The 27,742-nt window shown below is 35.0% G+C and overlaps 4 protein-coding genes across 4 annotated transcripts; all 4 read right to left on the bottom strand.

The window, feature by feature from the left end:
- Positions 1-1,133: 1,133 nt before the first annotated feature.
- Positions 1,134-2,280, bottom strand: TAS2R8 (taste 2 receptor member 8). The gene is given in 2 exon segments (XM_047788563.1): positions 1,134-1,830; positions 1,833-2,280. Coding segments are annotated over 2 exon segments (933 nt in total). The 5' UTR covers positions 2,104-2,280; the 3' UTR covers positions 1,134-1,168.
- A 1,918-nt stretch (positions 2,281-4,198) lies between these two features.
- On the bottom strand, positions 4,199-5,215 carry TAS2R9 (taste 2 receptor member 9). The gene has a single exon (XM_047788562.1). The coding sequence runs from the start codon at positions 5,213-5,215 to the stop codon at positions 4,280-4,282; it is 936 nt and encodes a 311-aa protein (XP_047644518.1). The 3' UTR covers positions 4,199-4,279.
- A 9,842-nt stretch (positions 5,216-15,057) lies between these two features.
- On the bottom strand, positions 15,058-16,117 carry TAS2R10 (taste 2 receptor member 10). The gene has a single exon (XM_047785809.1). It carries the CDS (start codon positions 16,115-16,117, stop codon positions 15,188-15,190), a length of 930 nt encoding a protein of 309 aa, XP_047641765.1. The 3' UTR covers positions 15,058-15,187.
- Positions 16,118-24,788: 8,671 nt separating this feature from the next.
- Positions 24,789-25,715, bottom strand: LOC125130419 (taste receptor type 2 member 7-like). Its single transcript, XM_047785762.1, has 3 exons — positions 25,629-25,715; positions 25,189-25,598; positions 24,789-24,942 (listed from the first exon to the last, which is right to left on the bottom strand). Exons 1-3 carry the CDS (start codon positions 25,713-25,715, stop codon positions 24,789-24,791), a joined length of 651 nt encoding a protein of 216 aa, XP_047641718.1.
- Between the last annotated feature and the right edge of the window lie 2,027 nt (positions 25,716-27,742).

Genomic DNA, 27,742 nt, shown 5'->3' with positions numbered 1-27,742 from the left:
GGTAATTTGCAGAGTGAATTTTATATATTCAGGAGTTTCTCTTGTATTTCACTGGGGTAAGAACCCAACAGTGTCTGTGCAGATGCTGGCTCAATCCCTGGCCTCACTCCGTGGATTAAGGATCCGGTATTTCAGCAAGTTGTGGCATAGGTTGCAGATGAGGCTTGAATCTGGTGTCACTGTGGCTGTGGCATAGGCTGGCAGCTGCAGCTCCAATTCAATCCCTGGCCCAGGAACTTGCATATGCTGCAGATGCAGCCTTAAAAAGAAAAAAAAATTTACATATTCATAAGCAGAAAAATTGATAGTCTTCAGTTTATTAATATTTTAATTGTTTTTGGCCATGCTCAGAGAACGTGGAAGTTCCTGGGCCAGGGATGGAAACTGTGCCAGGGCTGCCACCTGAGCTACAGCAGTAACAACGCTGGATCGTTAACCCTCTGAGCCACCAGGGAATGCCATTGTTTTCATTTTAGTAAATGGAAATGGTTAGACTGAAATAGATCTTAATTAGATACAGAAAATGGTGGGAGCAAAAATGCACAGCCAGATCAGAAGAGACAGGACTTTGGATGTGACGGATCAAGTGTTTCGATAATACTCTAGTGAGGAAGGATTTAGTGTTCTCAGCAGATTCACATTCTATTAATAGTCTTATTTTTCTTTTGTTTTTTTATAACTTACTCTGTAGGTTATGGACATATATTACTTTTTTTAGTGATAGCAAGTAGTTATGCTACAGTGCATGATACTTTCTTTCCAATTATTTTTTTCTACACTCCTGAGTGAACACCTGCAGGTCATAAGAAAAAAAAATAAGAAAAATAAGAAACCAGTTAGTACAGCTCAAATGCACTCTACTGTGGGCCAAAGTAAAATCTCAACGGAATTTAACTAGGCAATACATGCCTAACATTTTCAGTGAGAAGACAAAATGAGATGTGTGAGCTCTGAAATTATTGGAGATAAGAGAATATGAAAAGAAAGTCTTTGGTGTAAAGAGACATAAAAGATATATTTACTAGTGTGCTAATAGGTCTCAATAACACTCAAAGACATGTACTCAAAATAAATGGAAAAACTGGGGGGGGGGGGGGAGAATGGACCTATAAGAAACTTGTATGTTTTATTAGAAAATAAGATTTGTTTTTAAGGTTCTTTTATGAAGCTAAGATTTTACATCATGCTGGCTTTTTCCACATCTCAGCATCCTGGCAAATGCTGGCCTCAGCTTATTATTTCCAACAATTAAAAAAACTGAGTTACCTAAGGAATAGAGACTTGCCATAATCTCTCCAGATATCATAGCTAACTTGCTTTCTTTCAAAAGGTAGCTAAATATTGCCAAAAGACAGGCCAGGTAGTAAACAAAAAGAAGGAAGAGAAATGAAGTCATAGTTCTAATGGCCCTCATGTGGGCCTTTGTGCTAGAGTCTCTTCAACCTGGGAAATGGGATTTCATTTGTGTAGTATGTTTCCAAAGGGACATAATTAAAAGGAAAAGTGAGATCAATGACACAGTAAATGGAACAATTGCCAACAGGTTAAAGAATGTCAACGGGGTGAAGTACTGAATTTTACTCACATGGAACAATTCAGTTAAGTTTCTTTTATGTTCTGCAGTTTTAAGAAATTCATGATCATGATATGGTAACATTGCAAGCATAAGGCTGATCAGTGAGGAAATGGCCAAAGACCCCAGCTGGCTCCAACGAACCACCCTGCTGATTCTCCACTTAAACCAGGGAAAAAGTGGGTGGGAGAAATTGGCTATCTTGAAGAGATAGAAGACACTGAGGCAGGTGAAAAACCGCATACTTAAATAGTGATGAGTGTCTGGAAGATCCTAATGACTCCCTTTGTTTTATTGTTTAGATAAACCTCTGGGCAGAGTACCAGTATGATGCCATTTGGTATCGTTATACAGAGCAAACACATTCTGGAGATTGCCAAACTGGCGAGGATGCAGTCAACTGGGGAGGTTTTTTTCTTCTTAATCCAGTCAATCCATACTACTAGTCCAACGTATCCATTTGCAAATATTCCTATTATGAATTCTCCAATCATCATGATCATAAAGATGTTGCCTTCTGTACTGAGCATGTCTGAAGAGAGAACACCCTGATTTCAAACAGCACTGCAGATGGGCTAATTTACAGATGACCAGGGAACATGATAAATACATTCTTCAAATCATAGAATGACATTTTCGTTTGTCATTATTTTGATTTCGATATCATCCAGAAGTGCCCAGTTCTCTTCTGATGATTTGCCTCTATATCCATGAAGAATAAACCAGATTAACCAAATTGCTCCAGACAAACAGCATGGCTAGTTTTGTAGCCTTATCAAATTATAATTATCACCCTTCCTGAGTGATAACTGAAATATTTGATTGAAACTGATCTCACACAAATTGAGAGATTATATTTCATGTGTATGCAGTAAGCTTCATGCTATTGAGCTCTGCATGTTTGGACCTATCAAACTGAGTTTCAAATTGGGAGCCGCAAAAAAGCAAACAAAAACATGTATTTAATCAAAATCAAAATCAAAATTTGTAAATGAGACTTCATTTTCATCACCATAAAGTTTAAATATCCCACAAGTCAAGTCTCCCAGTGAAAATGGATTTTAATTGCGGAAACAGTGCAATGAGATACAAATTATTACAATCATGATACAAATCTAATTATAAATGGCTTAGTGTTATGAGTTAGGCAAGCACATGGCAGTATTTACTAAGAATTGGCTCTTCCTTATAATTATTTATTAGAAGTGAAAGATCCAGATAAAAAAATCTTTGCTTTTATTTAATATGGGAGATTTTATCCATGACAGTTTGCTTCTTGAAATGCTGTCTATTGGAAAATGTCTTCTCATCTAAAATTAACAAAATTCATACTTTACATTATTCTAGTTAAAATCAACTCTTTTTATAAGATTTACCATCTTACATTGTTGTCATTTCTCTAGATGAGACAAACATTAAAAAAATGTTTGTTTTTACCAATCAGTATTTCCAGGGGATAGGAAGACCATTAAATTAGATTTGTTCTTTCGGGGGAAACATGACTTAGCCCATAATAAATTTGAATCTGGGTAATACAAATCACATAAATGAGTGTTCTTCTTGTACTTAAGTAATTATAAAAAATAAACAGTATATGTAGTATTTTCTCTATTTTTTACATATGTATAATGTGTAATAGGAAAGCATGAAATTAATAAAGAAAACTAGTGCCTGTAAAATATTACCAGAAACAAAATAAAAAAGTGAATAATGCTAAGGAAAGACCATGTCAAAGATTCTTGAGTCTGCAAGGGTAAAGACAACATTACAAAGAATCCTTGAGAATTTATTCTTAACACTGGCATCACCAGTGTGGGTTATCTATGGAACCACCTGACCATTTAGACTGTCAGCCTTCTTTCTGGTATATAATTCCCAACTGTACAAACCCCTGCCTGCACCCCTTTGCTGGACAAAACTTCATTTTTGAGATCATACCTCTTATTCTCACATCACATTTCGCCCTAGAAAGAATCTTACCCAAACGCATTCACCCCTAGTCCTGATCTGGCTAAGTCAGAAATGAAAGGACTAGGGCAGAAAAGATAAGGACTGACTTTCAGTTCATACAAAATAGACAGCTTTTTACGTGATTAATTTTACCGGAAGGGCTGACGTGTTTTAAAAATCACATTCTGTTCACCTGAAATTCTTCTACTCATTAAATTCAAGTCCTTTGCTAATTAATAAAGCAGAAGAAAGAAGTGGAATCTCTTTGCATTTATGCAATGGTATGAAATGAGTGTGGGATTTTGATTCAGTTTTCCTGTGAAGACAAAGAAACGCATGAGGTTCAGACAGAATTTTTTTTTTTTTTGGTGCCACACCCACAGCACATGGATGTTCCTAGGCTAGGGATGGAATCGGAGCTATAGCTGCTGGCCTACACCACAGCAATGCCAGATCTGAGCTGCATCTGCGACCTATACCATAGTTCACGGTAATGCCAGATCCTTAACCCACTGAGTAAGGTCAGGGATTGAACTTGCGTCCTCATGGATACTAGTCAGATTCATTTCCATTGTGCCACGACGGGAACTTCAGAACATTCAATTCAAAACTATTCAAGATAAAAATGTGAAGAACATAAAGGAATATTTAGAATAATGGTACATATGAGTGATTTCCAATAGCATATAATAAAAACAGAATGCAAGCAATTAGGAGGATCTTCTGTTGCTTTCTTTCTCCTTGTATCAGGATTCTCTATGGAACAAGATGTCTCCTTCTTTTGTGGAAACATTTCACAATCCTCAGCAGCTTCAGAAAAGCCTCCCTCAGCTTGCTGTTCCCCATTATCAGGATGAATGAATGGCTTGTTGGGAAAATGAGGGTTATTAGGCCACCAAACATCACCACTAATTTTCCATGAGGGATCAGAAAGCTAGCGGTTACTACAAGAAAGACTGAATAGTACATAATGAAAAGGACAAGAAAAATGATAACTGCCTTTATGGCCCTCAAGTGGGCCTCAGTGCTAGGGTCTCTGGACCCTGTGGCATAAAGTTTCATCTGCTTGGTGTGTCTAAATAGGGAGAAAAGTAACAAGAGAAATGAGATCAGGCACAGAATAAAGGGAATGAAAGCTGCCAGGTTCAAGATAATCTGTTTGAAAGCATTTGAGATTTTACTCATTTTGTCTTCCCAAGTAACGTTGTCTTTATTACTGACCTTGAAATCATACCAGGACTCATCATTCAATGAAATACTAATAATTAAGGACATGAGAAAGGACACAAGAAGAATCCCAAGGACGACCTTGTTTATCTTTAGCTTCAGCCAGAGGAAAAATGGGTGGGATATATTGGCTATCTTGAGTAAATAGAAGATGCTGAGGCAAGAAGTAAACCAGACACTTGAATGATTGGTAAGTGTCCAGAGACTATCAAGGATGCCCATTACATCACCATTAATATAGCTATCTGGATAGAATACCATAATAAAGCCATCTGAAAATATCACAGACAACAAGCAGATTCTGGAGACAGCTAAGCTGACCAAGATGATGTCAATCAAGGAGATATCTCTCTTTTTGAGCCAGTCAGTGCAGTTAACCAGTACAACGAATCCATTTCCCCAAATTCCCACAGTCAATTCACCAGTTATGAAGATAATATATATTGTCTCCAGTGCACTTGGCATGTCAGCAGAGAATTCTGATTTTGGCTATCACTGATGATAAACTGACTTTCAGCTGACCAGTAAAGAATGGTATATATATATATATCTACCATTTAGATCATGCTTGCAGTTGTCTTTGTCTTCTTTGTCAGCTGTGAGCAGGTCAAGAAGATAGTCATTTCTCCAGGTTAGAACTGCCTAAAGACTTCACCAACTGAGGCCAGTAATTCCTTTTATGTGTACTGATGTTTGAAGCTCTAAAATGCAAATAGGAATGGATCTGATTTCCTGGATTTGCACAATCTTCCTCATTTTAAGCTCTGTGTATTTTGGATTTGTCAACTTACTCTGTTGACCAGGAGCTACAGAAGGAATCAATTACTTGGAAAATATGGCTAAAATTTAATTTGGAGATGTGGCATCCTTACCATCTCTAATGACTTGCAAAATACTCCAAAACTGTGGTCCATTTTGTACAAATGTAGGTTTTGGAGCCTTAAAATAGTTGTGAATTTAAAGTGTAGATAGTTAACATAAATAATAGCCTAATTGGTCATGATGTCTTTAGGAATGAAAGAGATGGGTAGCCTACTAAAATCCTACTTGATATTTATGGCAATAGAAGTTTGGATCTGGTGGACCAGAAAAGTGACTTGAGCTGCCTCAAGGAAAAGATTTGGATTCTATCTGGTTTCTAGTCCTAACCCATTTTAAAAATGCAGGGCCCTTTGACTAAAGAAGGGCCCTGCAGCACTGACACAAAATAACACTATGGCTCTTCTTCTAAAACTTCCCTAGTTGCCATTTATTAGAATCACCCTGAAAAATACCCAGATCTTTGAGGGGTTAGTAGATATTAATTCTGAATTCACACTAATTCTTGAGGATTCCAAACACCACTATGGTTAAGAGAGGCTTATGTTGGTCTGATATTAAATCACAACAGAACCAAGTAGGTCTTATGCACCTATTCAGTGATTATTTTTACATTTCCTAAGTGTATAATTGGAATACACCATGAAAATTAGAAAAATCACCATACTGTTCCTCACATTCATGGAATGAGAGCTAAATGATCAAGGGAAAAGTGGAATCACCTGAATTTCATGCTCTACAAGTATAATACACCAAAATGACAATTCAGCCTCAGGAGGATTGCCAACATTGGCTCCATCATCAAAGACTTGAAGCATTCAGGGATGGTGAAACTTACCAAATTTCCACTAATCATGTTAATAACATACCTATAGATTCCAATCTTATTGGGTAGTGCTATCAGGATGAGTGAAATATCTTTTCTAAGTTTATGGAAATTGATAATAGATTTTTTTTTACTTTTAGATTTATAAATCTAGTCAATTATTTGGACACATTTCCTAATATTGGCTTATTCTCACATTTCTGATATAAACTCTGCTTAGTCTTGGTGTACTATTATTTTAGGAAAATTGTTGCTATTTCTGTTTGATAGTACTCTATTTTTGATTTTTATATTGAAATTCATACCCCAAAGTGAAGAAGTGAGATTAGATTAGTTTTCTAGAGTCTGGTGAGTTTTTGGTATCAATATAAAACTTGCTTCGTAAAAAACTTTTTAAGTTTTTTTTTTCCTGTTTTTATACTCTAAAAAACCTCAGAGTACTGGGATTATCTGTTCTTCAAAGGTTTGGTAGAATTTTCTTTTCATCTGAGCTTAGAGCTATTTTTTCATTGTGACATTTTGTTTTGTTGTTTTTCCTTGTGACTTCTTGATAGTGTTATCTTACTCCTTCATGCATATATGTATGTTCATGTTTTCTTTTCTTCTAGAATTTGGTGTTAGTTAAGGTATATCTTCCTATCAAGTTTTAAAATTTATTTGAAAAGAATTAAACTTGTATATTTGTACTTTGTCCCCACAACCCTTTATTTTCTTGATTAGGTTAGTTTCTGGCTTATATTAAGCTCTACCACACGTACAAGTCAAGAAAACAATGATGCCACACTGATCCTACTTTTAGATAATTCAAATTTAAGTGTTGCTGACTTTTATCTCACACCCAGTTCTAAACTCACTATATTCCCTGGAATTCACAGTAAGCCATCAGCAACAACCTTATACTCTCATGCATTTTCCTAAAAAACAACTCACTTTGCCTTCTTTGTTTGAACTCAGGGAGTTTTAACTTTTTTGTTTCTGTGGACTACTTTGGCAGTCTGATGAAGACTAGAATAATATTTTTAAATGAATAAAGTAAAAATACATGGAATTTCAAAGGAATCTGATAGATTGAAAATATATACTGTGATAAAGTAATTTATGTGCTTATTCTTTGACCTACATCACTGTCAGAAGAGTGATTCGTGATTTCTAGAGGTGAAAAAAATTACAGATACTGCCAATGCTTCTGTAATTGTATGTGCCTTCAAAATGGAAGGAATGGTAGATGTAAGTTAAAAGTTAATAAAAACAAAAATATATAACTTGATGTCCAAGCAAATTCATAGACCCCTTGATTCTATCTATGGACCCATTTATTTTAATACTTTACAGCTAAATCCTGACTCTCTTCTGAGGATATTGTTTGCCCTGCAGCTTTTCATGTGGCAGCTGTTTTCTTTCAGACCTCACACCCCTCATCCCACTGAAACCAAAGCTGTAGTAGATGTTTTTTTCTTATCTTTCTTTCCTTTTTTTTTTTTTTTTGCTTTTTTGGGATCACACTGCAGCATGTGAACGTTCCCAGGCCAGGAGTCGAATCGGAGCTGCAGCTGCTGGCCTATGCCACAGCCACAACAACAGCCACACCACATTCAAGCTGCATCTGCGACCTACACCACAGCTCAGGGCAATGTTAGATCTTTAACCAGTTGAGCAAGGCCAAGGATCAAACCCACATCCTTATGTATGCTAGTCAGTTTCATAACCCACTGAGCCACAATGGGAACTCCAGAGTGTTTTTCTTAACCTTTCTTGTAACTTTTGATTCTTACTTCCTTCTTTCTCAAAAGACACACAGTACCTTATAATATCCTATCATGGATCTCTATATCCTATTGCCTTTCCTTGTTGCAATCATTCACCAGCCCTCTTTCCTTTATTTTGGATATCTATGTAGTTAAATATATTCAGTTTCATCACCACTTCTTTTGCCAAAGTTCCTCCAAACATCTCTTGGTTAGATGAAGTTATCCTCTAAGCTATTTCTCATGAATGGCAATTTCATTTCCCAAGTTCTTGCATGCTAAAAACATCCTTCTTTCTCCATTTGTGTTGGTCCTTGAAAGAGAGTGTAGTTGGATGAAAAAGTTAATGGCTCACACTTTTTTTTTTTTGAGCACGTTGCTGATTTTGCACTATCGTTCATATTGTTGGTGATGACAGTTGTTGAGAATTCTGATACCAATGTTTTTTCTTTCTTTTTCAAATGACTTGGTTTTTTGCCAGTTAACTCAAGAGGCATTTAAGGTCTAAACATTTAAAGTCTAAATGTATCATCAAGTTATGTCTCTGAGCTGACTTTTCTGGATTATTTTTCCGTGTATACTCTGTCATTCCAATGCATATATTTAATTATTTTTAAAAAACTTAAAAAAAATAAATCCACTTATTTATTTATTTATTTACTTATGGCCATGCCAGCAGCATGTGGAAGTTCTGGGTTGGAGATCAAACTCTTGCCATAGCAGTGACTCAGGTTTCTTTAGTGACAACATGGGATCCTTAACCCTGTGTGCCACAAGAGAATTCCTTCAATCCTCTTTTTAAATATTAGTTAAGTTTCATTACCTGGTAACTGATTTTCTTAGTAATAAGTAGCTAATTAGTTTATATGAAAATTTCAATCATAAGAAAAAATATTTATATTAATAATGCAAAATGTGTTCTGGGGAAAGGATTTATAATTATGAGGAAATGCTTAATAAGAAAACATTTCAATGGAGTTGAAACTCATTTCTATTACTACGAAAAATTTCACATTCTATTTCCAATGAAATGGAAAGGTATTACATTTTTAGTTACACTTGAAATATAATTTAAGGTTGTTGGTCATTCAAATTATAGTCAATGACAAGAATGGAATTTTCATCACAGAAAAAAATAAAAATATTTGTTATATGTTATAATCCCCTTGCACAGGTGATAAATATTAAGACTTTGAAGAGATTATTATTTAAAGTAGTTTATTTGTTGTGAGATAAATAAGTACTAAGAATGTAACAAACAACATGAGTAACATAAATAACACTGCTGTATGTTACCTGTGAAAATCGTTAAGAGAGCAAGTCCTAGATTTCTTATAACAGAGAAAAAATATTTTTTTCTTTTTCTTTTCTTTTATATCTATATGAGATGATGGATATTCAGTAAACTTATTATGGTAATTATTTTAAATCAAATCATTGATGTAAGTCAAATCATTATACTCTACACCTTAAACTTACATGGTGTTATATATCAGTTATGTCTTAATAAAACTGGAAGAAAAGAGCATTCCCGTTGTGGTGCAGCAGAAATGAATCTGACAAGTATCCATGAAGATCCGAGCCACGTCTGTGACCTACACCAGCTCAACACCAGATCAACACCAGATCGTTAACCCTCTGAGCAAGGCCAGGGATCGGACCTGTGTCCTCATGGATACTAGTCAAGTTCTTTAACCACTGAGCCATGACGGGAACTCCTGTTTGTTTGTTTGTTTGTTTTTTGTAAAAGCTTTAAGACAGAAAAACAATAATTATAAAAATTCAGATGTATTTCAAATTTAGCATTGTGTGAAGAAGGCAATAATTAGTGGCATTGACATGATCAAAAAAAAATAAGTTGAACCTCATAAAATAACAACATAGAAGCTCTTTTTGAAGAGGGATATCACAAAATCAGAAATACATTACCTCTTTTAAAAGAGAATCAGACTTAATTAAAAGAAAACTATAGATATAAGCATTCAAACCTAAAATAATTTATTATGATAGTGTGTTGTAAATGAACTCTGTGTGTATGAAAATTCTGAAAATGCAGAATATTTAGAGCCTGCGGTGACAAATAAAAAATGTATTTGCTAATAAGGTTGAAGTAAAGTTTGAAATAATTTGATTTTTTTATTTCATATTACAACTTCAATCTGTTGTGTTTAAAAGGGCCAATCTATATCATGGTTAAGAGTTTCAGCTCTCGTGCCAGGCAGATGAAGTTGAATATTTTCCCCACTCTATTTGTTATGTGATCTAAGTTGAGTTTTACGTGTTTTTTTTGGTGTTGTTTTTGTTGTTGTTGTTGTTGTTGTTGTTGTTTTGGTGGCCACGTCTGAAGAACGTGGAAGTTCCTGGGCCAGAGACTAAACCTTACCTGAGCCACAGCCCTGACAATGCCAAATCCTTAACCACTAGGCCACCAAGAAAGTTCCATGTTTTTAGGTTTTTTTTTTTTTTTCCACAAATAAAACACTGATAAAAATACTATCTATCTTATAGAATGGTTAGGATTAAATGAAGTCTTGCATTTAAAGTACTTAGAGCACAAAAGTGCTTGTATACTGAGTAAATGTTAGGTACTATTATTATTGAATTTTATGGCAAGAAAAATTTCATTTTTCAAGAAATCATGACTCTTATCAACTTGTTTTGCTCTTTTGACGAGACTTAACAGAGCCTCTCGATGCGTTTTAATTGCAATTTCCTATGTTGGCACTAACTTCAAGGACCATGATAATTACATGAAATCACAAAACATGGCACTTCACATGCTAGAAGTCCAATGCACTATCCATTGTACCACAGAGCCTAACAAACATGGCACTTCAGCAATCAAGATTGCATGGTACTGGCATAAGGACAAATATATACACCAATAGGGTAGAATTGAAGGTCCTGATCTAAACCCATATACCTATGGTGAATTGATTTTCAACAAGAATGGCAAAAAATTTATTAGGAGAAGAGTATTTTCAACAAATGGGGCTTGGACAATTGGATATCCACGTGCAAGAGAATGGAGTTAGAACCCTATCATACCATAAACAAAAGATCATGACCTAAATATAAAAACAAAAACTATAAAACACTTAAAAGAAAATCTAGGAGTAAATCTTCATGACTTTGGATTTGTCAGTGAGTTTTTAGCTATTACACAAAAAACACAAGCAACAAAAGAAACAAATAGATAAACTGAACTTCATCAAAAATAAAAACTTTTGTGCATAAAGGATGTTATAAGAAAGTGCAGGAGTCCCCGCCATGGCTCAGCATTTAACGAACCCGACTAGCATCCTTGAGGATGCGGGTTTGATCCCTTGCCCTCGCTCAGTGGGTTAAGTATCCAGCATTGCCATGTGCTGTGGTGTAGGTCACAGATGTGGCTTGGATACCCAGTTGCTGTGGCTCTGGTTGGACTCCTAGTCTGGGACTTCCATATGCTGCGGGTGCAGCCCTAAAAAGACAAAACACACACACACACAAAAGAAAGTGCAAAGATAATTTACAGAATGGGATAAAATATTAGCAGATGAGATATGTGAGAATGGTTTAATAATCTGAATATATAAAGAATACCTACGACTCAACAACAAAAAGAAAAATAGCACAGTTAAAAAATGGGCAAAGGACACGGCTAGATATTTCTCTGAAGATTTATAAATGACCAAGACACACATGAAGAGATATTCAAATCCATTAATCATTAGAGAAATGCAAAGAAGGTGGGAATATCATTTCACACCCACTAGGATGATCATAGGAAAAATACAGAAAATAACAAATATTGGAGAGGATGTGGAGAAATTTGAACCCTCGTACATTCCCAGTAGGAATGTGAAGTGATGTAGCCACTGTGGAAAAGAGTTTGGTGGTTCCTCAAAAAGCTAAATATAGAAATTGCCATAAGACTCAGTAATTATACTCTCAGGCATATACTGAAAACAAGGACACAGATAGTTGTACAATAATGTTTGTTGAGCATACTCACAATAGCCAAAGATAGAAATGACTCAAGTTCATTAACAGATGAATGTTTAAACAAAATTTAGTATATACATATAAAATGGAATATTATTCAATCATAAAAAGGAATGAAGTTCTGACACATACTACAACATGATAAAGCCTTAAAAACATTATGCTCAGTGAAATAAGCCAGACATAAAAAAAAATTTGTATGATTTTACTCATATGAAATATCTGGAATAAGCTAACTAATAAAGTCAGAAAGTAGATTAGAGGTTCCAGGAACCTAAGGGAAGGGGAATTGATAGTTATTGCTTAGAGGGTACAGAGTTATTGTTTGGGGTGATAGAAGTTTTGGAAATAGATAGTGGTGATGGTTGCACAATACTGCAATTAATACCATAGAATTTTACACTTAAAATGGTTAAAGTAGAATATTTCATGTCATATATATTTTACCACAATAAAAATACATTTTAAGTAAATACATACATTTAAAAACTTAAAACTAGACACCATGAAAATGTGCAGCTTGGGAAAATCTAAAAGTAGATAAAGCAAGCTAAACTTATTATTTTATTTGGGATAAAGATAATGATATTTTAAAACCAGAATATGAAAATTTGGTATAAATAGAAGATAGGAAAAGAGGGGAAAAATCTAGAATAAAGCATGAGAAATAGAAAAAGAGAAATGAAAAGATAAAAATTAATATAATTGTAATTACAAGTAAAAATATTTACACAGTGATGGTAATTTTTAGATTCTAACATTAAAGTATCAAATAGAGATTTATTTTCATTGGATATAATAAAACAAAAATGTACAAATGTTGAAAACACACAGATGGAAAATACATATATGAAGCAGAGAAACAGAATTGGCCATTTTTAATGTGGACAAAGTAAAATTTAAAGCAAAAGCCTGCATGAATGACAGGGTTTTTTAATATCAGTAATAATAATAATAATAAAAGTAATGATCATGGAAACAAATACAACTATCAATATTGTTTCAAGTTAAATGCAGCTATAAGTGAATGAATTGTGAGCAGGGACAAATCCATAATTGTAAATGTACATTTATTATCTGTTTCAAATTGATTCATAATAAATATGGATATGGAGACATAATTTCATTAACATGGTTCAACTAATGTATATAAATTTGATTTTTACACTATCAAATATCTCTCAAGAAAACACGGACCTTTGACAAAAACAGATCATATACTACGCCAAATAAATCTCATCCTGGGTCAACTATCATATAAATATGATGCCTAATTCAACTTCAGTAAAATCTCAATATGAAAAATTACCTTTAAAAATCTCATATAGCTAGAAAATTATTCTGTAAAATACCCTTGAATTAAGAGGAAATTACAAAGGATATTTTGAGACTCTGAGCTGAATGACAATGTAAGAACCATGTGTCAATGCTGTAGAACGTATCTAAATCAATAGGCAGATAATATGAAGCTTTGAATTCATTTACAAAAAAAAATTGAAATGAAACTAGAAAATAACAACCAGGAGTTCCCGTTGTGGCTCACTATAAAAGATTCCTACTAGTAACCATGGGTTCCAATTTGATCCCTGGACTCTCTCAGTGGGTTAAGAATTCTGCGTTGCTGTTGCTGTGAGCTGTGGTGTAGGTTACAGATGCAGCTCAGATCCCACCTTTCTGTGGCGTATGCAGGCAGCTGTAGCTCTGATTAGACCCCTAGCCTGGGAACATCTGTATGCCCCAGGGGCGGCCCTAAAAAGCAAAAAAATAAAAAAAGAAAAAAAGAAAATAACAATCAACCTTAGTTTTTAAGTATATGTAAACATGTTATGTCAGTTGTATCTCAATAAAACTGAGGAAAAAGAATATAGCAAACATAACATGTGAAGAAATTCCAGAATACATAAAAATATGGAAAATCCTTCAAAATTATTTTAAGTCCATTGTAGAGCTGTCAGGAAAAAAAAAATGCCTCAAATGCCAAAAATGGTAGGAAAATGCAAATTTTGAGAGAAATAGAGCCTTGGAGGGCATTTTTAATATCCTTTAAATTAGCGCTTAAGTTTTAAAGTATCTTGTATATGTAGGATAAAATACCTAGCTTGGGCCTCTCCAATGCTGAAAGTGAGATTGGATCTTATCAATAAACCAAGACTCCTGAAAGGCAATTTGTTGAAAGGACAACATGAAAATAATATCTGCTTAGCAAAAGGTTAAAATTATGGGTGCTTATCTCTCAAACATAAAACTGAATTGAAGGGATAATTAGAGATTTATTGTTCTAATAATTTCTAATAACAGCCTTGCACACATATATATTTGGGATCTTTTTGTACTACCCATATAGCCTAAAATACTACACACTGAAAATTTAACTTAAAGGAGTTCAAGACTAGCTTTATCTCAAATCACTAGAATGAATATAAAGATTCACTTCATCAGTGTTCCGATGCCCTTTCCCCCATGTTACGACCACTGCTACTACAGCAAACACTCATCAGTTTCAAAAAAAAAAAAAAAGAAAGAAAAAGAAAAAGGACATTAAGAGTCAAATACTAAAAATAAAAGCAATCTTACAAAGAATTAAAAATGCACAGCCCAAAGAAGCACATGTCTTTCTCACTTCCATGTTCTAAGTGGCAAGACTGATTATAATTTTCCTTTGTCTTGGTTTCTTTTTCTTTGGGTTTTCCTGGTGAAGGGCTGTTAATGCTTTAGGGAAGTCATGTAAAGCACAATGAGAAATTTTGTTTTAGAGACTTATTCTCACCATTAGCATCTTTATATTGAATAGTCTCCAAGCTGTTTTTTCCTCTGGCGATGGGGGATGTGGGAAGAAGCAATTTCAAGGGAGGAAAGCTGACTGAGCCACTCAATTTGTATGTGGGATTAAAGTCTCATTGAAGAGTGAGATCCTCTGAGATGTAGTCAGTCATTATGGAAGATTTTAGTGATGTTCAATAACAGTTAAAACCAATGCGAGAAAGAATGCAAGTGAAAGAGGTCTTCAGGGATTTCTTTACTGAATTGTTTTCTTGGACCACCCATTTCTCACCAAGATAATCATGGAGTTCTGAGAAGTTTCTCTTTTCCCCAGCACTTTAATTGCTTCAGTACCTTCAAAGAGGCTTGCTTTAGCTTCTTGTTTCCTAGAATTAGGATAAATGAGTGACCCCAAGGAAAAATGGCTGTGGTTATCATACCAAAAATAAACAGCAGTTTGTTTTCTGGCTGAGTACCACATGATATTTCTATGGCAACGCCTATAAAATACAAGATAAAGAGGATGATAAAAGATATCACAATTTTCATTGCTTTAATATGTGCTTCTGTGCTGGGGTCTCTGAATCCAGTGGCATTCGATTGCATCTGCCTGTTGTGCCTCCAAAGAGAAATGATCAATAAGAAACATGTAATCATGCATAGCATAAAGAGGAGAATGACACCCAGATTGAGCAAAAACTGGCTCATAAAGTATTCAAGTTTATGCATGTTGAGTGGCCAGAATGAACTTCCATTCTTCTTTTTACTGTCACTAATAATCTTCACAACTTGTGGAAAAGTAAATAACCATGAAATAAACAAGTATCCCATCAGAATGAGAAGAACCCTATTGATTTTACCCTTCAACCAAAGAAAAATGTGGTGGGAAAAATTTGCTATCTTCAGGAAATAGAAGATGCTGAGGCTGGTGGCAAACCAGATACTTGAATGATTGACAATTACCCATGAGTAACTAATGTATTCAGTTAGTTTACCAGAAATATATAAATCTGGAAAGAATATCTTTATAAATCCATCTATAATTATTAACCATATCAGACAAATTCTTGAAGTAGCTAAGCCAGTGAGAATAAAGCTGATCATAGAGATGTTCTTGTTTTTCACACAGTCAATGCAGGTTACAAGTCCAATAAATCCATTTCCTAAAAACCCCAATATTGACTGACTAACTGATATAAAAATGAGGAGGCTTTCTACTATACTTAGCATATCTGCCAATCTCTGATATTGTTTTCTTTACATCTATTTAGATTACCGGCTGCAGAATGAGGCATACGTTGTTGCTTGATGGAAGAATGATTTTCTTCTCTTCGACTACAGAAAGACTTAAAAGTATCCCAATTAATGCCTTGTGATGGAATCCAAAATATCTTCATAGAGACCCCCTCCAGTTATGCCTATACAGTTTAGCTGGTACACATAATGTAGTTTCATACAGAATGCCTACCTATAATTTGTTAACATGCAAATGAAAGTTTCTGTTTCATGGATTTCATCTGTCCTCCTGACACCATTTTGCATTTGTTAACCTGAATCGTGCAGTAGGATGGCCAAACATACACCTACAGAAAACAAAACAAAATAGAAAAAAACTGGATATCACCTTTTTCAGTGTCAACATTAGCATCATCATTTATAATGTGTTTATAATGACAGTCTAGATATATAAAGAAAAAATAGTGTATAGAAGAGATGAATGAATTTAGTCACTGAAGACACAAGTTTCTTTGAAAAGATCAATAAAATAATTAGCCTTTAGTCAAGCTAACTAAGAAAAAAAGAGAGGACACAAATTACTAATATCAGAAATAAAGTTGGCAGAAGGAAAGACATCATAAAGGTCAGAGCAAAGTTAGCAGAAGGAAAGAAATCATGAAGATCAGAGCAGAAATAAATGAAATAGAAATGAAGAAAATCACAGAAAAAAATCACTGAAACTAAAAGATGGTTCTTTGAAAAGATCAACAAAATTGATAAACCCTTAACCAGACAAATCAAGTAAAAAAGAGGGTTCAATAAAATTAATAATGAAAAAGGAGACATTTCCAAGGACATCACAGAAATACAAAGGATCATAAGAGACCTCTACAAGCAACTATATGCCAATAAAAAGACAACCTAGAAGAAATAGACAAATTCCTAGAAAAGTACAATCTTCCAAGACTAAATGAAGATGAAATACAAAAGATGACTGGACCATTCACAAGTACTGAGATTGAAGCTGTGATTTAAAAACTTCCAACAAACAAAAGTCCAGGACCAGGTGGCTTCACAGGCGAATTCTATCAAACATTTAGAGAAGAGCTAACACCTATTCTTCTGAAATTATTCCAAAAAATTGCAGGGGAAGGAACACTCCCAAACTCATTCTATGAGGCCACCATCACCCTGATACCAAAACCAGACAAAGATACCACACAAAAAAAAAGAAAATTACAGGCTAATGTCACTGAAGAACATAGATGCAAAAATCCTCAACAAAATACTAGCAAACTGAATCCAATAATACATTAAAAGGATTATACATCATGATTAAGTGGGATTCAAGGATTCTTCAATATCTTCAAATCAATCATTATGTTACATCACATTAACAAACTGAAGAATAAAAACCATACGATCCTCTCAATAGATGAAGAAAATGCTTTTGACAACATCTAGCACCCATTTCTGATCCAAAACCCACCTCCAGAAAGTGGGCATAGAGAGAACCTACCTCAACATAATTAAAGCCTTATACAACAAACCCACAGCTAACATCATTGTCAATGGTAAAAAGCTGAAAGAATTTCTCCTAAGATCAGGAACAAGACAAGGATGTCTGCTCTCACCACTACTATTCATCATAGTTTTGGAAGTCCTAGACATGACAAACAGAGAAGAAAAAGAAGTAAAAGGAATCCAAATTGGAAAGGAAGAAGTAAAATCATCACTGTTTACAGATGACATGATACTATACCTAGAGAATCCTAAAGACTCTAGCAGAAAACTGTTAGAACTCATCAAGGAATTTGGCAAAGTTGCCAGATATAGAAATTAACTGCATTTCTATACACTAACAACAAAAGATCAGAAAGAGAAATTAGGGAAACAATCTCATTTACCATCACATCAAAAAGAATAAAATACTTAGTAATAAACTTACCTAAAGAGACAAAAGACCTGTACTCTGAAAACTGTAAGACACTGATGAAAGAAATCAAGATGACACAAACAGGTGGAAAGACATAACATGCTCTTGGATTGGAAGAATCAATATTATCAAAATGACTATACTACCCAAGGCAATCTACAGATTCAGTGTAATACCTGTCAAATTACCATGTACATTTTTCACAGAACTAGAACAAAATATCTTAAAGTTTGTTTGGAAGCGCAAAAGAACCAGAATAGCCAAAGACATCCTAAGAAAGAAAAATGGAGCTGGAGGAAACAGGTTCCCTGACTTCAGATTATACTACAAAGATATAGTAATCAAAACAGTATGGTACTGGCACAAAAACAGAAATATAGATCAGTGGAACAGGATAAAGAGCCCAGAATTAAACCGTCAACTAATCTATGACAAAGGAGGCAAGAATATACAAGGGAGAAAAGACAGCCTGTTCAATAAGTGGTGCTGGGAAAACTGGACAGCTACATGTAAAAGAATGAAATTAGAACACTTCCTAACACCATACACAAAAATAAACTCAAAAGGATTAAAGACCAAAATATAAGACTGGATACTGTAAAACTCTGAGAGCAAAACATAGGCTGAACACTCTCCAACATAAACCAACTAGCCTTTTGATGTTGTTTAACTCTTTCTCAGTTAAATGCTACATAATTTTAATATGTATATGTTTTACTTTTAATTGAGGATTATGAATCTTAAACAGTACTTTTGTTCAGAAAACACTACAAGTTCAATTCCAGAACTGGACCCTGTTTAACCTATTTAAGCCAATCAAATCATGATATTCTTCTGGGTTCTTGTCCCTGATCCAAGTGCAGAGTAGGATCTTGAATGACTTCAATAAATTGAAATGAAGGATTTATTATCCTTGGTTTAAATAAGAGTTCTCTGTCACCAATAAGACATGAATAAGAAAATAGGAATTCCCACTGTGGCTCAGTGGTGATGAACCCAACTAGTATCCATGAGGATGCTGGTTTGATGCCTGGCCACACTCAGTGGGTTAAAAATCTGGCATTGCCAGAGAGCTGTGGTGTAGGTCACAGATGCAGATCAGATCCTGCATTCCTGTGGCTGTGGCATAGCCTGGCTCTGATTTACCCCTAGCCTGGGAATTTCCATATGCCACACATGAGGCCTTAAAAAAAAAAAGAAAATAGACTCAGTTACCATTGGCAATTATCTCATATCCATATAGAGAATAGCTCTAGGATAAAAACCCTAAGATCATCAGAATAGAGAGGTAAATGACCTGAGTTCTTTGTCATGGACTGGAACCCTCTCTCCTTTAGATACCTAGATACATGAGATAATTAATTTCCTTATAGTTTATATAAGTTTGAGACAAGATTTTATTTATAGTCAAAAGCTTTCTGACTAATATGTCTCCCTAAAATGTTGCTAATACAGACATGTTTCTAGGGACAGATCCAAGCTGCATATAATAAAGCACAATGTTTATATCACCTTATGAGTACTAACAATTGAGTAATTCTCTTTACCTATGGAAACTTTACTCAGCATACAAGGTTAATATAAATGAGAAAACTACCTTTCCCAATCACCTAGAAATATTTATTAAATCCTAACCACACTCCGAAGAGAAAATAAATAGGAAAATATTCTTTAAGTTATGTAGCTTTAATAATTATTTCTATAATTTATGTTTATTTGAATATATCCATTTTTTCCTTGTTAAAGGAACATTTTATTTTAGTATCTTTATCAAAGCCCTTAGATTTTCTCTACTCTATTTTCAAAGAAAACTCACTTCCAATGTTTCCACAAACTAAGATGCAAATGTCATATACTAGTATAAAGAGAATTTCCATTTCAACAGGAAACAAAATTTCATGTAAAGTAGACAACACTTTTATGGTGAATAATCAGGCATCAGAAAACTATTTTAGAAAGGAAAAATTTTAAGTAACTGTTAAAATTATTCAAAAGACTCATGATTAACATAGAAACATAAATTAACTAGGAAGTGTTTTTAAAAGAGCCATTGTTAATATTTTGCTATATAAGTTCTACATGTCCCATGGAAATACATAGAATATGCTGTTCTGTAATATTTTTCCCACTAAGAAACACAGAGTTATTATTTTCTCTTATTAATAATATCCTTCTTAGGGGGGAGTTGCTGTCGTGGCGCAGTGGTTAACGAATCCGACTAGGAACCATGAGGTTGCGGGTTCGGTCCCTGCCCTTGCTCAGTGGGTTAACGATCCGGCGTTGCCGAGAGCTGTGGTGTAGGTTGCAGACGCGGCTCAGATCCCGCGTTGCTGTGGCTCTGGCGTAGGCCGGTGGCTCCAGCTCCGATTCGACCCCTAGCCTGGGAACCTCCATATGCCATGGGAGCGGCCCAAAAAATAGCAACAACAACAACAACAAAAAAGACAAAAGACAAATAATAATAATAATATCCTTCTTTATCATGATTATCTGAGAGTCAATTATTTTGATTTTTATTCCATAGTAATTCTCCTCTTGAAGTTTAAAATGTTTCTAATTGTGCATTACCAGGTTTTTAATCTTACACATCGATGTTTTGGCCTAGATTATTCTTTGTTGTAGGAGGCTGTCCTAGAATTTCAGGATGTCTAGCAGCATTCCTGGCCTCTACCCACAAGATATTGTGAGAACCAGGCATTGCCCAATGTCTCTGGCAGAAGAGGCAAAAATCTCCTTAACTAAGAACCACAGATACACTATTTCAACTACTAAATTGATAAAAAAAACAAACAAACAAACAAAAAAAACTATGTGTCAGGTTTTGGGGGGTTTTGTTTGTTGTTTTTGTTTTTGTGGAAATACCAAAGCATGCTGGGAATTAGTAAAAAAAAAATGACCTAAAAATGTTGGCAATAGATCAAAAACTATGTATATCTTAAGGAAATTCCATTCCCCATAAAGCAATATATATTCCAGCTTACAAAAATGAAAGAATAATTCTGTACAAGTGGAACAGAAACTAAAACTGAATATGTACTATATCACAAAAAATGTCCTGATAAATTTTTGAAAGATCCACATGAAAATCATATTCTTTATGTTGCTGAACAATTCATAATTACATTAGATAAGGGAGAAAAATTCCTTAGTAAAATCCTGACGAGGTTATATAAAAATTAAAAAAACATTATGTTCTTTCTAAATATTCAAAGAAAAGAGAATAATACATAAAAATAGATGCAGATGATTAATTAACCTAGAAATTATCTATTTCAATTAAAAAGATTTAACCAGGAGATAAGTGGAAGTTTGGAATAAAAGGACCGAAATAATGAGTTCTGAATTGGGAAACATAAAGTTATAAAAATATAAATATATTCTCAAGTACTTATAGTATATTTTCAAGTATTGTTGTGAATTATAAGTAGAATTGAAGAAAAGACTATAGTATTCAGTCAACAAAATTTTAGTCAATATTTTAATCGTATTTATTGAAATATAAAATGTGCTTATATTAAGAATATACACAAAAGAACACATGCATGGTTTTGTTTTTTCGTTTGTTTTCTTGCTATGCTCATGGCATGTGGAAGTTCTCAGGCCAGGGATACAACCTGCACCACAGCAACAACTCAAACTGCTGCAGTGACAACACCGGATATTTAACCCAGAGTGCCACCAGGGAACTCCACATATGCATGGTGTATTAAATTGACTTCTATAATGTTATTATCAGAAAATGTAGTTTTCAGGGGAGCGCAAATGTTAAGGGTTAGGGTTTATTATATAAGCTGGTAACTGATCAATATATATATATTTTTTTGTCTTTTGTCTTTTTTGTTGTTGTTGTTGTTGTTGTTGTTGTTGCTATTTCTTGGGCCGCTCCCGCGGCATATGGAGGTTCCCAGGCTAGGGGTCGAATCGGAGCTGGAGCCACCGGCCTACGCCAGAGCCACAGCAACGCGGGATCTGAGCCGCGTCTGCAACCTACACCACAGCTCACGGCAACGCCGGATCCTTAACCCACTGAGCAAGGGCAGGGAGCGAACCCGCAACCTCATGGTTCCTAGTCGGATTCGTTAACCACTGCGCCACGACGGGAACTCCCTGATCAATATTTTTGAATGCCTTTGGGTTTTAAAAAAATTTAGACAAATTTCATTGTGTTAAATTGCAACACCATGTCTAAAAATTCCCTTTTATTAATCTTAAAGTCCTCTATGACTTTATTTTTTGAACCTTGATCTGTAATATTAGTAACTGTATATCATAATGTATTGTTTCAAATTTTCTATTGCCATGTGTTGTTTCACGGATGGTCTCCTATTTGATTCAGTTTCTTTGTTTTTGGTTTGCTCCTTTGCAATTTCCCTTTCTATTTCTTTGAAATTTCCCTTTCCTGAAGTGACTCTTTTAAAACTGTCTTTTCATTCATCTGTGCACTATATATTGTTTTGGTTTTGGTTTTGAAATCTTGTTGAATATAGTTGATTTACAATGTCGTGTTAATTTTTGTTGTGCAGCAAAAGTGATTCAGCTATGCGTATATATGTATATATTCCCATATAGATTATCACAGAATATTAAGTATATTTCCCTGTGCAATGCAGCAGGTCCCCATTGATCATCCATTCTGTATACAATAGTGTGCATATGCCAATCCCAAATTCCCAATCCATCCCTCTCCTCCCTGTTTTATTGTTTTAAGTTTTTTGGTGTTCTTTACTTCAATTATTCAAACTAATCTTTCAAACTCAGCCTGCAATTTCCTCTAGAAATCATTGAGTGTGTTTTGGATTACTTTATTTTTCATTTTTACATGGATTTAGATTATCCATGTGTTATTCACCTAGATAGATAACTAACTAACTCGCTGACCCAGGAAGCTAGGAGATCAGGGCAGATTTGGGCCTACTGGCAATTCCAATAGGGGATCTTTTCTTCCATGTTATCTGTTTTTTAGGAACTTCTCAGGTATACAAACAGGCAAAATGTAACGTAGTTCTCCTCTGAACAAAGAAAGAGTTTGGCGGTGTTTTTCACCGTGTGGAATCAATTTCCTCCACATCAAAATGTAGCATTAATTCAGAAAAACGCTGCTTTGGGATAGCACCTCATCCATTCAAAGCTTCTGTAATGTTCACTATGGAGGCCTCACACGATATATTCAGACTCTTGGCTACCTTGATAACCGTTTCTTCAAAACTGTCTCTGCTGGTTTGCTATTTACTGACACTACGTGAACTCTATACACACACAAAGATCCTACCAATGATGTAGGATTCTTTAATCTATAGCAATAAAAAAGGCTGGCATGAAGCTGCCCCCACCTCCAGCTATCATTCTTCCAAGGCCAGGGCTCCTAGACTATGATGGGATTGCCAGCAGACACTTGGATTTTTCCACTGCAATGTTCAATACAAATTGAGGCTTTCTTTATTCCCAAAAGTGAGTTCTTATATTCCCAAGGATAATTTGGTATTCTAAAATATCTCATAGGAGGATTATGGCAAGGATTTTCCTGGCAGTGGCTATTTTTATGGCTACCATGTTTCAAGGCTTGTGGGGATAAAGAGTAGATCTACATGGGTTGAAGCATAAAGTTATCACTTGCTGAGGTAGAGCACAGGGTCAGTGTATAGCTATAGATGTTGCCAAGGTTTTGATCATCCGTTTAGGGTTTAAATTTTCCATATGCTAACAGTTTTCACTTCATTTATAGCATAACATAGTTTTAGTATTTGCCAAATTTTTTAGTTATCTCATAGCTTTTACTTTCATAATAGCATATTTTGTTTTAGATCAATTAAATGTGCTAAGTTCATGACACCACTTCACCACTGTAATTTTCAGAAACTTTGAAGGTGTTATTAAATAAAAGGGTCAAGAAAATGTCTCATTCTTATTTCTGCTGCTTTTTGTTGTTGTTGTTGTCTTTTTGCCATTTCTTGGGCCACTCCCACGGCATATGGAGGTTCCCAGGCTAGGGGTCGAAGCGAAGCTGTAGCTGCCAGCCTACACCAGAGCCACATCAACGTGGGATCCGAGCCGCATCTGCCACCTACACCACAGCTCACAGCAACGCCAGATCGTTAACCCACTGAGCAAGGGCAGGGATCGAACCCGCAACCTCATGGTTCCTAGTCGGATTCGTTAACCACTGCGCCACGACGGGAACTCCTTATTTCTGCTACTTTTAAAAATCATGCATTTCTCTAAAATTCTTAAATTTTCTTTTTAATAAAGCAAAACATCTCCCATTGGTGAAATACACTCATTTAAAATTTATACATCTTTTTTCTCAATTAAAACAAAACCTTAGTTAACAAAATGTCTCAAACTAATTTTGGTGCTGCTATTAAATAATAACAGAATTAAGAGCTAATGAAAATGTTTTGATTCTTTTTCACCCATTCTTCTATTTTTGAGTCAGAAGATTTAAGTTTGAATCCTAATGCTTACACCTTACAGTGAAGTCACACATGATAAACCTCAGTATTATCATCACTGAAAATGGTAAAATATAAATATTTGGTACAACTTTGTGAGAATTAAATAAATATGTCAAAATGCCTAGGATAGCTTATGAAATCCAAGGAAACATTTTCTCTTATGTCGATAGTCTGGTCTATAGAGATTTTCAAAAAATTCTATCAGATACAACATAAAAGCAATGGTGGCACATAGGGGATCTTCACTGAGCTATTTTTCCACACAACACTAACAGTCCTCAGATGCTGTGAAGGATTACATTCCCTTGAGGCAGGATTCAATTTGCCTTAGCAGACTCGCAGAAGTCTGTCTCAATTTCTGGTTCCCCAGAATCAAAATAAAAGGGTGAATTGAAGGATAGAGAAATGCTACATTCTCAATAATAATAAAAGTCGTTACACTGTCTAATCTGTAATAAGACCAAATTAACTTGAGAGTAGCCCAAGAGTGGACAGCTAAGAAAATGATGAAATAATTCAAAGTATTTCTAGCTCTCAAAAGAACCACTGTGTTGAGGTCTCCAGATCCTTCAGCATGACATGTCATTTGCCTGGTATGTCACCATAAAGAAAAGATGAAACGGAAAAATGAAATGAGTGACACAACCAAGGGGATGAGAGATCCCATGTTGAGGAGAATCCGAATGCCATAATACTGATTTTTATGTGTATGTTTCTTCCAAGTCAAGTTCCTTTCTGTTTCTAAATGGTCACTGACCTCAAAAGTGTCAAAGTTTATGCTCAGAAGATTAAAAAACAAAGAGAGAAAGAACCCCAACAGAATGGTGAGAACAACTCTATCGCGTCTCCACCTCAGCCAGAGAAAGAAGGGGTGGGAAAAATTAGATAGCTTGAGGAAGTAGAAGATGACGAGGCAGGTAGCACACCAAGTACTTAAGGAGTTGCTCAGATTACAGAAGAAATCAAATATTACTGCTATTATGTGTTGACTTTCTAGTATTTCTTGATACAACACTACTCTAATGCTATCTAGGAGAAGTAGGAATATCATGCCAATCCTAGAGATGGCCAAGCATGCAAAGATGAAGTCAAACAAGGAGAGATTCTTGCTTTTGACCAAGTCAAATCAGATTACTAGTACAATGAGTCCATTTCCCTGAATTCCTGCTATGAATTCTAAAATTACAATGATTATTAAAACTTTTTTGATTATACTTGACATGCCTGCAGAAATAAAATCCCAATTACTTTGGTCACTGCTGGTAGATGGTATTCCAAATGATGTTTTGAAAATGACACAACAGTTGAGAATACTCTTCTTCAGGGCTGTATTTTGGAGTCTGTTTCAGACCAGAAAAAACAACCTGAATATAATGTGAAAAAATACGCCTGGTAGCTTCATAAAAAGCATTTCCTAACATGAATTGAAAACCCTTCAAACAGTGATCTTCTTATAAATATGAGCTCAATTACTAATTACATTTTTGCCACTGTCACAAGCTGAATTCTTCATTTATGAGGTTGACTGAAGGTGAATTCATATTTGCTAACAAGAAAATAAGAAGATTCTATCCATGACACTGTTTTGTGCTTTCTTCCTCTTTAAGCAAAAAATTTTACATTGATTCATGCAGGAATTCAAAGTAACAAGTTACTACCCCAAATTTATGAGTGTCCTTGTAAATTCTGACTTCTGAGATTAACTATAGCCAGGATCCTGAATTCCTAACTGGCTACAGCTTTAATTCAGGATCCTTAAGGGATATAAATACCAGGCTTAGCATTTAAAATTTCTTTATTAGTAGCTCAGGCCCTCTAGGCTTTTCAGTTTAGGAAAAGGCCAGTATTTTCCAATTTGACTAGAATCTTAGGTCTGAAATATAAAAGAAGAAAAATAGGAAGATGGACTTGTCCCTCAAGGGCCTTTTTCTTTCTTCCTGATCTTTTTTTTTAAATTTTAATTGTTATTTCACCAATACAATTTTTTTCTACTGTACAGCATGGTGACCCAGTCACACATACATGCATACATTCTTTTTTCTCACATTATCATGCTCCACCGTAATTGACTAGACATAGTTCTTAGTGTTACACAGCAGGATCTCATTGCTAATCCATTCCAAAATAGTTTGGATCTATTAACCCCAAGCTCCTAATCCATCTCACTCCCTTCCCCTCCCCCTTGGCAACCACAGTCTATTCTCCAAGTCCATAATTTTCTTTTCTGTGGAAAGGTTCATTTGTGTAGTATATTAGATTCCAGATATAAGTGATATCATATGATATTTGTCTTTCTCTTTCTATCCTGGTCTTACTGACATTGCAAACTGAGGAGATCCTTAAGCCTCATTTGAACATAATAGAATTATTGGAACAAGGGAGTTCCTTCAAGGGGAAAATACTTATCCCATTTGTTCCCACCATGTAAAGATAAAACTCTTATTAGGATGACATAGTAGTTTGAATTTTGTCCTCTGCTAAAAGATACAGCCAGGTACTAATGCCTGTTATCTATGAATGTGTCCTTATTTAGAAAGGGGTCTCTGCAAATGTAGGCTCAGAGCAGAACATAAATAAAATGACTGGTGTCTTTATAAAAGAAGGGAGATGAATAAAGAAGAAGGCCATGGGAAGCTGGAGCTGGGGATTGGAGATGTTTTTGATACCACCCAAAGAAGAAAAAGCTACAAGGATAAGCTACAAGGATATATAATATAGCACAGGGAACATAGCCAATATTTTATAACTTTAAATGGAGTATAATCTATAAAAAAATTTGAATCACAATATTGCATAACTGAAACTAATATAATATTGTAAATTAACTTACCCTAATTTAAAAAAAAAAAATCTGACCTGACTCAATTCTGTGTGACTATTTACACATTCTGCCACAGAAACAGAATGCTCCTTGCTCTGCCACATGACATCCATCTGTGCCCTGTATCTCTTTTCTTATAATGCTGACTTTGGAGTCAGAAACCTCTGCTCCAGGGGTTTGTCTACAAGGAGGAGGCACCAGCAGTCACACTTCCCAGGTGGAATCTGAGATATGGATATGGCCATGGGTGTACCAGGAGCCAGAAGAGGGAAGAAAGGATTCTCTTGCCTCTCTCTTGAAAATTTTCTCTCTTTTGCCAAGAGACAGAGGTAGAGACAGAGAGAAAACTAAGTAGGTGTGTGTATGTGTTTTTACAGCCAAATCTAGACTTTCGAATACCCTTCTACACGAAAAGAAATCAGGACTCC

The sequence above is a fragment of the Phacochoerus africanus genome, chromosome 7 (genome assembly GCF_016906955.1).
Source record: "Phacochoerus africanus isolate WHEZ1 chromosome 7, ROS_Pafr_v1, whole genome shotgun sequence".
Classification (NCBI taxonomy): Eukaryota; Metazoa; Chordata; class Mammalia; order Artiodactyla; family Suidae; genus Phacochoerus; species Phacochoerus africanus.
Note: the sequence above shows the minus strand (reverse complement) of the source record. Positions and strands in the feature narration are given on the sequence as shown.

What these genes read in the sequence shown, in the direction of transcription:
- TAS2R9 (XM_047788562.1), bottom strand. Translation starts at nt 5,215, where the DNA reads ATGCCAAGTGCACTGGAGACAATATATATTATCTTCATAACTGGTGAA.
- TAS2R10 (XM_047785809.1), bottom strand. Translation starts at nt 16,117, where the DNA reads ATGCTAAGTATAGTAGAAAGCCTCCTCATTTTTATATCAGTTAGTCAG.
- LOC125130419 (XM_047785762.1), bottom strand. Translation starts at nt 25,715, where the DNA reads ATGTCAAGTATAATCAAAAAAGTTTTAATAATCATTGTAATTTTAGAA. An exon ending in GAAATGGACTCATTGTACTA is followed by an intron (nt 25,599 to 25,628) that starts GTAATCTGATTT and finishes GTCAAAAGCAAG; the next exon opens with AATCTCTCCTTGTTTGACTT. An exon ending in AAACATACACATAAAAATCA is followed by an intron (nt 24,943 to 25,188) that starts GTATTATGGCAT and finishes GTCTTATTACAG; the next exon opens with ATTAGACAGTGTAACGACTT.